Source organism: Leptonychotes weddellii, chromosome 5 (genome assembly GCF_054177405.1).
Source record: "Leptonychotes weddellii isolate Sample4059 chromosome 5, ASM5417740v2, whole genome shotgun sequence".
Lineage (NCBI taxonomy): Eukaryota > Metazoa > Chordata > Mammalia > Carnivora > Phocidae > Leptonychotes > Leptonychotes weddellii.
Genome location: NC_138373.1, coordinates 94,039,742 through 94,052,251, shown reverse-complemented (window position 1 = coordinate 94,052,251; position 12,510 = coordinate 94,039,742). Strand labels below are relative to the sequence as shown.

Sequence of the window (12,510 nt, the reverse complement as noted above, 5' to 3'; positions counted from 1 at the left end):
CTCTCTTCACTGTGTCTAAAATGCTGCTAGATAGACTGAGTTTTCAGGGATGGAAAACTGGAACTAGAGAACCATAAAACTAGAAAAAGTAGCAAGTAGGTGAGTCACACCTACAAAGAGAATTCATGCATCTATTTGTCATGGTCCCTGTCAATATGGATTCTCCCAGAAGCAAACTATAAGGCAAAACTGAATGCAACATTTAACTGCATGTAGTTTTTTGGGGGTGTGATTTCAAGAAAGACTGGTAGGGAAGTAGGGAAGTGAGAAAGGAAAGGAAGGAAGCTGATAAAGGGTTTATTATCAAGCAAGTTACTATTGTAGGCAACTTCACCCTTTTGAGGAACTCCAGAAGAATAGTGTCTCTCCAACTTTAGAGTGTATAAATATCACCCATTTAAGCATATATTCTTGGTCCCCATTTGCAGAGATTCTGATTCAGTAGTTTTGGGGTGGATTCTAAGAATCTGCTCCTCTAACTCACTCCTGTGCAATTGTAACATTAATGTTACAGGTCTGTGGATCACACCTTGAGTACCCAGTGGTGCAGAAAATGCTTCGAGGAAGTTATCGTGCACAAGAGGCAAGGAAACCAGAGTATTTACCCACCAACTCCCATCAGTTCTTGTTTTAAAAGACTTCTCTCAAACAGCATTAATTCTCTGGTACTTCCTGCCTGCCTGCACACAGGCAGAGCAAGTGTCTGCGGCCAAGAGAAACCTCTCAGGAAGTAAGTCACAGGTGCTGTGGCTGGAAATCAGGTTGGCATGTATTGAAATGGAAAGTGCCAAGGAAATGTAAGCAGAGCAAGGACAGCATCTGCTACACTGCTATATATGCTATCATGGGGAAAATAAACATTAACCAAGAAATTACACAAATAAATTACAATTATGGTTAAGTGCTATAAAAGAAAATTACATGAGGACTATCCCTAAAGATAGCTTCCTACTATTACAGATGGCAACTTACTAGAGTAATTAATTCTGACCAAAATAAAGCACTGTTTCACAAATCCATTAAATATAAACTCCAGATCAGTTATCATAAACATCAGCCATTGCAGTCACTGTGATTGGTAGTTTACATTACAAATGTGTGCATAATCATTAAGCTTTCCATTTTGTTTCATTTGGATAAACCTCAGCTAGAATTCACTTTGTTTTATACATCTTAAGTTGTGAATATGGAAAGAAAGCTGTTTAACTTCAGTTTTTTTTTCATTAAATGGTTTCACCAAAGAAAAACCTAAACCATATTGTGTTTTGAGAAGTATGCTACAATCTATTCAACTAGAGATAAGAGATGTCTTTTTGATTTTGTAAATCTATACTCACTTTCCTTTCCAATATTTTTATCCTCTTAAAGCACCTAAAGAGTTAGCAATTGCAAAGTTAGGAAGAGTCCACAAAATTACCCTTACTTCAGGGGTTTCAAGAGCACTCTCAAATTTAATAATTTGCTTTATAAGGACTCAGAACTCATTGAAAGCTGTTATATTCACAGTTACACTTTATTAAAGGAAAAGAATACAGATTAAAATCAGCCTAGGGAAGAAACATACAAGACACACTCTAGGGAAGTAATAAATACAGAGTTTCCAGTAGTCCTCTCCTATGGAGTCAAGGACTTTCCTGGTATTAATATGTGACAACACACAGAATACTGCCAACCAGGGAAGCTCACCCAAACCTTAGTGTCTGGAGTCTTTACTGGGCCTCCATCACAGTGGCATGGCTGACTGCCCATATGCTGACCTCAGTTTCTAAAAGCCTTAAGAAGTTGAGCTGAAGTGGGCGCCTGGGTGGCTCAGTTGGTTGGGCGACTGCCTTCGGCTCAGGTCATGATCCTGGAGTCTCTGGATCGAGTCCCGCATCGGGCTCCCTGCTCAGCAAGGAGCCTGCTTCTCCCTCTGACCCTCCCCCCTCTCATGTGCTCTCTCTCATTCTCTCTCTCTCTCAAATAAATAAATAAAATCTTTAAAAAAAAAAAAAAAAAGAAGTTGAGCTGAAGGCTCCTGGGTGGCTCAGTCGTTAAGCGTCTGCCTTCGGCTCAGGTCATGATCTAAGGGTCCTGGGATCGAGTCCCACATCGGCTCCCTGCTCAGCAGGGAGCCTGCTTCTCGCTCTCCCACACCCCCTGCTTGTGTTCCCTTTCTCGCTCTCTGTCAAATAAATAAATGAAATCTTAAAAAAAAAAAAAAAGACGACGTTGAGCTGATACAACTTGACCCCAAGTCTCATTCTAAATCACACTGTTACTATCTAGCTTGGCCCCAAATCCCGAGGCTAACAAATACATTTGTATCATGCATGAATGACACTCCAAGGGTTTAGAGATTATATCCCAAAAGCCAAGGGCAAAGGGCAGATCTCTTTTTGGGCAAGTTTATATTCTTTACTACACTGCACTTTATTCTGTGTGGTCACTGCACTAAAAAGCCCTGACATTTCTTTTACCTTACTGAGCTTAACTGCCACATTATGATATTGATAAAAATATAACTACATGTAGATTTTTGTAATGAATGTGCTTTCAGTACTGGTAGACTTTGATTAGTATTTGGAAAAAAATCCATTTATTTGATATTTGAAACCAACCTAAGAATCACAGCTCGATCTTATTCTAGTATCACCAGTAAAGGCTCTTTTTTTTCTATATACTGATCTTCATTGCTATGTCATATTTTGCAAAATAATGCTCAGGATAATCAATCCATGATGGAATACTTTTTGTTTAATATGACAATGAAAATCGAGCCTTTTGAAAAACTATCAATGTACACCAGATAACTATATTCCCCTTTCATGAGATGATTACTATACTTTAAGAAAATTACTTACGAGCTCCTTGAGCTTTCTGAGTCTGCAAAAATAACTTCCTAAAACTAGCTAAAAACTTAAGATTACTACTGTTTAAACATCAGCTGTTGGTGTTTCTAAATCATTATGCTTTAGATCACCCCTGCAGCACAAACTTTTGAATGATATGTGTGCATGTAACAATTCAATATCTCATCACCCTTTTCTTTAAAGGCACAGAAACTCCTACCAACTATATTTTTGGTTCAATTATGTATCATTCAGAATGCCCTCTGCTGTGCAATTTGTAATATATCCATACAAATGGTCAATTCCAGAGTATGAACATTTTAAAATCTTGAAACAAAAAATAAAATGTTGGAAACAAAACCTGTATTTTATAAATGAGAAACTCTAATATTTTTTAAAAGAATCTTAGCAAGATTAAAATTAGTGAATATAAATCATTTTTTCCAATGTTGGACATTTCTTTTATAAAGGCATTGAAATATTTTTTATCTCGTGAAGAGAAAAACATTTTCCTTTGAATTAATATAAGCTCCGACAAAAAATATTATCCAAACAAAATAGAAAATATATTTTATCTAAAAATTAATGCCAGAATTTTTTAATGAGGGTATAATATTTAATATAAGTGGCTAATAATGCTCACTTTGGCAGCATATTAAAATTGGAACAATACAGATTAGCATGGCCCCTGCACCAAGATGACATGCAAATTCATAATGTAAGTAACTAACAAAATTCTTGTAATAAGATTATAAAACATATTTAATATTATTTAGCATTATTTTCTGTTTTAAAATCTTGGAAGAGAACATTTTTGGTAACAGATGCAGCTGCACTAAATTTTAAAATAAAGAAAACACGGAAGGAAGCAATTAAGCATACTTTTATCCATAAATAGCAACATATCATAATATAATAATCACCATGAGAATTATAAACAGTAAATTTACATATATATTATTTTCTAAAACCTTGAAGACATACTATGTGTATCTTGAACATATATCTATGTATATGTTAAAAAACTATGTAAAATGAACTGTATACATTAATATTTAAATGTTTTAAAACAAGCCATAAATATATCCTGTAAATACTTTCACCTTGTGCTTAGCTATATATTCTCTTTCCTTATTATGTTAATGAAATTCTGAACATTAAATGAAATGCTAAATCTTAGGCTGAGATTTTAGAATATTAGTTGTTCTTAAGGATTTCCTGCCCTCCAGTGGTATCTGCCTTAATATCTTCACTGCACCTTTCAACATTACAAAGAGAAGACACATTACTTCTACATTTACATTTTGAAATTATATCACACTGTACAGCAGCATCTAATTTTTCTTCCATTGCAGGTTCACAGCCTGTTTGTACCCATGCATCACATCTTGCAACCTGCAGAATGCAGTTATTACTGGTTTTGTTTTGTAATATGTGTGCTGAATTACACTGAGACTGTGGAATCTGATCTGTCTTATTTTTCAATGAGAACTGGTGACAATTCTCATTTTGTTTATGAATTTTGGCATTGTTCTTAATAATCCTACCACATGGAAATTTTGGCATCATTTCTAGATAAAAATTATTAGTTGTTTCTTTGATTCTGATGGACCTCCTATTTGATTCTTCAATTTGCTGCAATATTTGATCTTCATCTTCAGATGGCTAAAAGAAATTTAGTACTTTTGCTGTAAATTTTTGCTTAAATTTACAAAAATCATTCAATCACTTCATAGCATTCTCAAAATTCATACTACAGAAAATTTCAAAATACAGAAGATACTTGGCAGGTTGCAATTCAAAACTGGTATACCAGCAAACAGTCTTCAAACAGTAATCTACTGCCTCTGGAGATTCCTCAAAAAAATTAAAAATAGAACTACCATATGATTCAGTAGTTCAACTACTGGGCATTTAACCAAAGAATACAAAAACACTAATTCAAAAAGTTATGTGCACCCCTATGTTTATTGCAGCATTATTTACAATAGCCAAATTATGGAAGCAGTCCAAGTGTCCATGGACAGATGAATGGATAAAGATGATATGATATATACACATACATATATATATATATATAAAATGGAATATTAGCCGTATAGAAGAATTAAACCTTGCCATTTACAACAACATGGATGGACCTATAATGACTATAATGCTAAGTGAAATAAATAAATAAATCAGAGAAAGACAAATACCATATGATTTCACTCATATGTAGAATTTAAGAAACAAAACAAATGAACAAAGAAAAAGAAGAGACAAACCAAAAAACAGACTCTTAATTATAGGGGTGGTGGTTTAGGGGAATGGGTGAAATACGTGAAGGGGATTAAGAGTACAATTATCATGATGAGCACTGAGTAATGTATAGAATTGCTGAATCATTATACTGTACACCTGAAAATAATATAACACTATGTTAATGACACTGGAATTAAAATTTTAAAAAACAGTAATAATCTACCACTTCCAGGAGGTTTGTGGACTTTTAAAATAGCAAGAACAATAATAATAATTCTTGTATTAAAAATGCTAAAGAGGGACCCCTGGAGGGCACAGTCTGTTAAGTGTCTGCCTTCGGCTCAGGTCATGATCCCAGGGTCCTGGGATGGAGCCCCATGTAGGGCTCCCTGCTCAGTGGGGAGCCTGCTTTTCCCTCTCCCTCAGCAGCTCCCCCAGCTTGTGCACTCTCGCACACTCTGTGTGCTGTCAAATAAAAAAAAAAATCTTAAAAATGCAAAAGAGCTAAAAAAGATAAGAGGAATTTTGTCTCTTATCAATCCCCATAATAAAAGCCTACATCATCCCCCTACCCTTTCACAAAGGTATTAATAAATTATTCACTCATTGACTTATTAAGTAAAAAAATATCTATATTGTATCTTTTATGGACCCAGTCTCATGAAAGGTATAATTTAAGGAGAGTATCAGCTAAAAGGAAATCAAATAGACAAAAGAAAAGTTAAATAAGAATAAATATCTCAGAGCAGTGGCCTAGTCTGTTAAGCATCTAGCTCTTGATCTCAGCTCAGGTCTTGATCTCAGAGTTGTGAGTTCAAGCCCCCGTGTTGGATCTACTTTAAAAAAAGAAAAAGAAATAGATTTTAAAAAAAGAATAAATATTGCAGCTGTTAGATCTAAAAAGACAAATTTAAAAACTTTTAATAGGTATAGATTTCAGTTTGCTAGCTTGAATGTTTCAACTTCATGAAAAATTTATCTTTTAATTAATGAACTAACCAAAATATTTTTTTAACAAAAATTCTATTTAAAGTACTGATTATTCCAGCTTTAAAAAAAAAAAAAATGCAGAGTTAACATAAAAACCCTAAAATGAGGTGTAGCCCTCAGTGGATTGGCACTAAAATAGAAAAAGTAAGCCCAAGAAATAGCATTGAGACTGGCTGGGCACACATTAAAGAAAACAAGCTCGATACATTTATTCAAGAAAATATTCCTTTAGCATCTGCAATGTGAGTGAAGCAGACATGGATGTTGCCCTATTAAAGCACACATTCTCGGGGTGCCTGGGTGGCTCAGTCGGTTAAGCAGCTGCCTTCAGCTCAGGTCATGATCTCAGGGTCCTGGGATGGAGCCCCGCATCAGGCTCCTTGCTCAGTGAGGAGTCTGCTTCTCCCTCTCCCTCTGCTGTTTCCCCCACTTGTCTCTCTGGCTCTCTCTCTCTCTCTCTGTGTCAAATAAATAAATAAAATCTTTAAAAAAAAAAAATAAAGCACACATTCTCATGGATGGAAAGGATATTAACTGAATAACCATATACATGTAGATATAATTACAAGTTGAGAAAAGCATTATAAAGAACAAGTATGAAGCACTTTGAAAGTATAACTAAGGGACCTAATTTATTATTTTTTAATTTTTATTTTATTTGAGAGAGAGCAGCAGGGGGAGGGGTAGAGGGAGAAGAGGCAGACACTTAACCAACTGAGCCACCAGGCACCCCCTAAGGGACCTAATTTAGATTGAGGAGTCAAGGAGGGGCTTTTAGAAGAAGTCACATATTTGAACTGAGACTTAAAGGATAAATAAGAGTAAGGTAAAGGAAACAGGATATATAAAGGCCCTGAAACAGAAAAGAGACTGACAAGCTAAGGAAAGTGAAAAGTTAATACATGTGGAATGTGGTGTAAAAGGGAGAATACTGGAAGTTCAAGATGTAGCCAGAGACCGGATTATACATGGCCTGTAACCACTAAGTCATTTAAATTCTATAAATCCACTGAATAGATGAACACAGAAATAACATGATTCAATTTAGGTTTTCAAAAGATCATGTTGACTGCTAACAAAAAACGTGGGGCAAGAGTGGAAGTAGAGAGATCTCCCAGGAGACAACCACAATAGTGCAAGAACAATATATTGATACTTTAGACTAGTGTGCTAACAGCAGAAGTTGAGAAAAGTAGATGAATATGCAATTTATTTTGGATGTAGAACTGATTGGATGAAGTGATGGAATGATTGTGGTTAAGAAAACTGATAAGGCAGAAAGAAATGGCAAAGTTAACTAAATTTTTGGCATGGGCAATTGAGTGGATTAAAAAAGTAACTACTAATATAGGAATTATCAGAAAAACTGATTTGGGGCAAAGACCAGGAGTGTTCAGTTCAATGTGTGAAGAAAAGGAGATTTTTGTGAAATATCCAAGAAGATATATCAAGCAGGAAATTGGATATCTAAATAAGGATCTGGGCTAAAGTGATAATGTTGAAAACTGTCATGAGTCAGATAGCATATGTCAATGGGATACAGAACATCACGTAGAGTTTGGAGTGTAAGTTAAGAGAAGAAAAGAGTCCTGTAGCAAACCCTAAACATTACAACATTTATATAGGCGGATGGAAGAGAGTCAGCAAAGGCATAAAGTAGAATTCAAAGAGGTATGAAGGAAACCAAGATACTGTGCTATCACAAAAGCAAAAAGAAGAAAATGTTTCAAAAAAAGAAAATAAATCACTTCTACCAGTATTATTAGTTCTCATAAAATAAAAACTGAAAAGTGACCAATGAATTTGGCAACACAGAGGTCACTGGTGTTCTTCCTCAGCAAGAGCAGTTTGGATGGTGAGCCAAAACAACAACCACCAAAAAAAAAATGGAAGATTTAATGAAGGAGAATTCAATAAAGGAGAATTCCATTGAAACATGTGATTTAGAACCTGGAAAAGATGGTGGAGGAGTAGGGAACCCTATTCCAACCAGTCCCTGGAATTGAGCTGGATATCTACCAGACCACTCTGAACACCCAGAACACCATCAGCCTGAGATGTAAGAAGATAGATCTGGATCTCTACAAACAGAATATTGCAGGCAGTTGGTTTCGAGTTACGAAGCAGAGAGCTGTGATTCTGCAGCCAGAGAGGGGGAGGGAGCCGAGTTGTCAGGATCCTACACCACTGGTGAGTGATAGCCTCCAGCACTGGCGACTGGGCACAGACTCACAGGCTGGTAGCGACAGGGAAAGGACTTTAGGGCAGCCCCCCAGACTGAAACCTGGAGCGGGGGGCCACATGTGCGAACTGGAGGCGGCTGGTGGTTTTAGAAGCACAAAGGGCAGAGACATGCCCTGACCTGGAGGTGAGGACTGGGAGCACTGCTGAGGGGCACACAACCCAGGACGCTGCAGTTTATAGCAGCACAGACAGAAATGGAGATAATGTGGCCTGGAGAACTCACTGAAGAACAGACTGCGATCTCTCTGCTCTGAGGCAGAGGGCTGGAAATGATCTCTTCTGCTCTGACTCTCAGAAGAGACATGGAAAGCCGCCAGGGAAAGCCACCAGAGAAAAGCCCCAAACACTGGTTTTCACTGAGCCCAGCCCCCGCCACAGGGGGCAGGGCAACTCTGCCCAAACAGGGTTCCCTGAGTAACAGTGCAGCAGGCCCCTCCCCGAGAAGACAGGCTGGGAAAACAAGAGGCCGGCAACCTTAAGGTCCCTAAAAACAGGTGCATCTTGCTTGGGTTGTGGTCAATAATTTGGACTCTGTACATTCCCTCAACCACCCCTCAAAAGAATGACTAGGAGGAGGAACCTCCAAAATACGAAAGACTCAGAGACTATGACTTATGCCACAGATTTACAAATGGATACAGATAAAACCAAGATGTCAGAGATGAAATTCAGGGTAGCAATTGTGAAGACAATAGCTAGAATGGAGAAATTGATTAATGGCAACATAGAGTCTCTAAGGGCAGAAATGAAAGCTGAATTGGAAGAACTTAAAAATGCTATCAATGAGATCCAATCTAATCTAGATAATCTAACAGCTAGGGTAAGCGAGGCAGAGAATGAATTAGTGATCTAAGAGACCAATTAATAGAAAAGAATGAAAAACAGGAGGCCAAGGAAAAACAACTCAAAATCCATGAAAACAGAATCAGAGAAATAAGTGACACCATGAAATGTTCCAATGTCAGAATTATTGGAATCCCTGAGGGGGTGGAGAGACAGAGAGGACTAGAAGATATATTTGAGCAAATCGTAGCTGAGAACTTCCCTAATATGGGGAATGAAACAAATATTCGTGTCCTAGAGGCAGAGAGGAACCCTCCCAAGATCAAGGAAAACAGGCCAACACCCCGGCATGTAATAGTAAAACTTGCAAATCTTAGAACCAAGGAAACCATCTTAAGGGCAGTTAGGGGGAAGAGATTCCTTATGTACAGAGGGAGGAACATCAGAATAACATCAGACCTATCCACAGAGACCTGGCAAGCCAGAAAGCGCTGGCAAAACATATTCAGGGCTCTAAACGACAAGAACATGCAGCCAAGAATACTTTATCTGGCAAGGCTTTCCTTTAGAATGGATGGAGAGATGCAGAGCTTCCAAGACTGGCAGAAACTGAAAGAATATGTGACCACTAAGCCGGCCATGCAAGAAATATTAAGGGGGGTTCTATAAAAGGAGAAAGACCCCAAGAGTGATCTAGAACAGAAATTTACAGGGACAATCTATAAAAACAAGGTCCTCACAGGCAACATGATGACAATAAATTCCTATCTTTCAATAATCACTCCCAACGTGAACGGCCTAAAAGTTCCCATAAAACGGCACAGGGTTGCAGACTGGATAAAAAGACAGGACCCATCCATATGCTGTCTACAAGAGACTCATTCTGAACCTAAAGATACATCCAGACTGAAAGTGAAGGGATGGAGATCCATCTTCCATGCCAACGGACCTCAAAAGAAAGCTGGGGTAGCAATTCTTATATCAGACAAATTAGATTTTAAGCTAAAGACTGTACTTAGAGACACAGAAGGACACTATATCATTCTTAAAGGGTCTATCCAACAAGAAGATCTAACAGTTCTAAATATCTATGCCCCCAACATGGGAGCAGTCAACTACGTAAGCCAACTGTTAACCAAAATAAAGAGTCATAATGATAATAATATGTTAATTGTAGGAGACCTCAATACTCCACTCTCAGCAATAGACAGATCACCTAAGCAGAAAATCAACAAAGAAACAAGAGCTCTGAATGACACACTAGACCAGATGGACGTCATAGTTATATACAGAACAGTCCACCCTAAAACAACAGAACACTCATTCTTCTCGAGCGCACATGGAACTTTCTCCAGAACAGACCACATACTGGGTCATAAATCAGGTCTGAACTGATACCAAAAGACTGAGATTATTCCTTGCATATTCTCAGACCATAATGCTTTAAAACTGGAACTCAATCACAAGAAAAAACTTGGAAGAAATTCAAACACTTGGAAGCTAAAGACCACTCTGCTCAAGAATGTTTGGGTCAACCGGGAAATAAAAGAACTTAAACAAGTCATGGAAACCAATGACAACGAAAACGCATTGGTCCAAAACCTATGGGATACTGCAAAGGTGGTCCAGTCAATAAACTGGCCAGACTTATCCAAAAGAAAAGAGAAAGGACCCAAATTAATAAAATTATGAATGAAAGGGGAGAGACCACGACTAACACCAAGGAAATAGAAACAATTATTAGAAATTATTATCAACAACTATATGCCAGTAAATTGAGCAACCTGGAAGAAATGAATGCCTTCCTGGAAACGTATAAACTCCCAAGACGGAAACAGGAAGAAATGGACAACCTGAATAGGCCAATAACCAGTAACGAGATTGAAGCAGTGATCAAAAACCTCCCAATAAACAAGAGTCCAGGGCCTGAGGGGTTCCTGGGGAATTCTACCAAACATTCAAAGAAGAAATAATACCTATTCTCCTGAAGCTATTTCAAAAAATAGAAACAGAAGGAAAGCTTCCAGACTCATTCTATGAGGCCAGCATTACCTTAATCCCCAAACCAGGCAAAGACCCCATCAAAAAGGAGAATTTCAGACCAATATCCCTAATGAATATGGATTCCAAAATTCTCAACAAAATCCTAGCTAATAGGATCCAACAATACATTGGAAGGATCATCCACCACGACCAAGTGGGATTTATCCCCGGGATGCAAGGGAGGTTCAACATTCGCAAATCAATCAGTGTGATAGAACACATTAATAAGAGGAGAGAGAACAACCATATGGTCCTCTCAACTGATGCAGAAAAAAGCATTTGACAAAATACAGCATCCTTTCCTGATTAAAACTCTTCAGAGTATAGGGATAGAGGGAACATTCCTCACGTTCATAAAATCCATCTATGAAAAACCCACAGCAAATGTCACCCCAAATGGGGAAAAGCTGAGAGCCTTTCCCTTAAGATCAGGAACACGACAAGGATGCCCACTCTCACCACTATTGTTCAACATAGTACTAGAAGTCCTAGCAACAGCAGTCAGACAACAAATTCAAAAAGGTATTCAAATTGGCAAAGAAGAAGTCAAACTCTCTCCACAGATGACATGATACTTTATGTGGAAAATCCAAAAAACTCCACCACCAAATTACTAGAATTCATACAGCAATTCAGTAATGTGGCAGGATACAAAATCAATGCACAGAAATCTGCTTTCTTATACACCAACAATGCAACTATAGAAAGAGAAATTAGAGAAACGATTCCATTTACAATAGCACCAAAAACCTTAAGATACCTCAGAATAAACCTAACCAAAGAGGTAAAGGATCTATAGGAACTACAGAACACTCATGAAAGAAACTGAAGAAGACAAAAAAAAGATGGAAAAACATTCCATGCTCATGATCGGAAGAATAAACATTGTTAAAATGTCTATGCTACCCAGAGCAATCTATACACCTTTAATGCCATCCCGATCAAAATTCCAATGACATTTTTCAAAGTGCTGGAACAAACAATCCTAAAATTTGTATGGCATCAGAGAAGACCCCAAATCGCCAAGGAAATGTTGAAAAAGAAAAACAAAGCTGGGGACATCACGTTGCCCGATTTCAAGCTTGATCACCCTTCAAGCGGTGATCACCAAGACAGCATGGTACTGGCACAAAAACAGACATACAGACCAATGGAACAGAATAGAGAGCCTAGATATGGACCCTCAACTCTATGGTCAAATAATCTTCAACAAAGCAGGGAAAAATATGCAATGGAAAAAAGACAGTCTCTTCAATAGTGCTGGGAAAATTAGACAGCTATATACAGAAGAATGAAACTCGACCATTCTCTAACACCATACACAAAGATAAACTCAAAATGGATGAAAGACCTCAGTGTGAGACAGGAATCCATC

General features: G+C 37.6%; 1 protein-coding gene and 1 non-coding gene across 2 annotated transcripts in view; one reads left to right on the top strand and one right to left on the bottom strand.

Annotated features, from left to right (window-relative positions):
- The first annotated feature begins 3,466 nt into the window (after positions 1 to 3,466).
- Positions 3,467 to 3,571, top strand: LOC115942356 (U6 spliceosomal RNA). Its single transcript, XR_004076960.2, has one exon. It is a non-coding gene; the product is annotated as a U6 spliceosomal RNA (small nuclear RNA).
- Positions 3,572 to 3,912: 341 nt separating this feature from the next.
- REDIC1 (regulator of DNA class I crossover intermediates 1) overlaps positions 3,913 to 12,510 on the bottom strand; it is a 57,827-nt gene continuing 49,229 nt past the window's right edge. Inside the window, exon 10 of the mRNA XM_081818950.1 lies at positions 3,913 to 4,496. Coding sequence (XP_081675076.1) covers positions 4,029 to 4,496 — 468 coding nt within the window. The 3' untranslated portion in view covers positions 3,913 to 4,028. The remainder of the gene's footprint in view (positions 4,497 to 12,510) is intronic.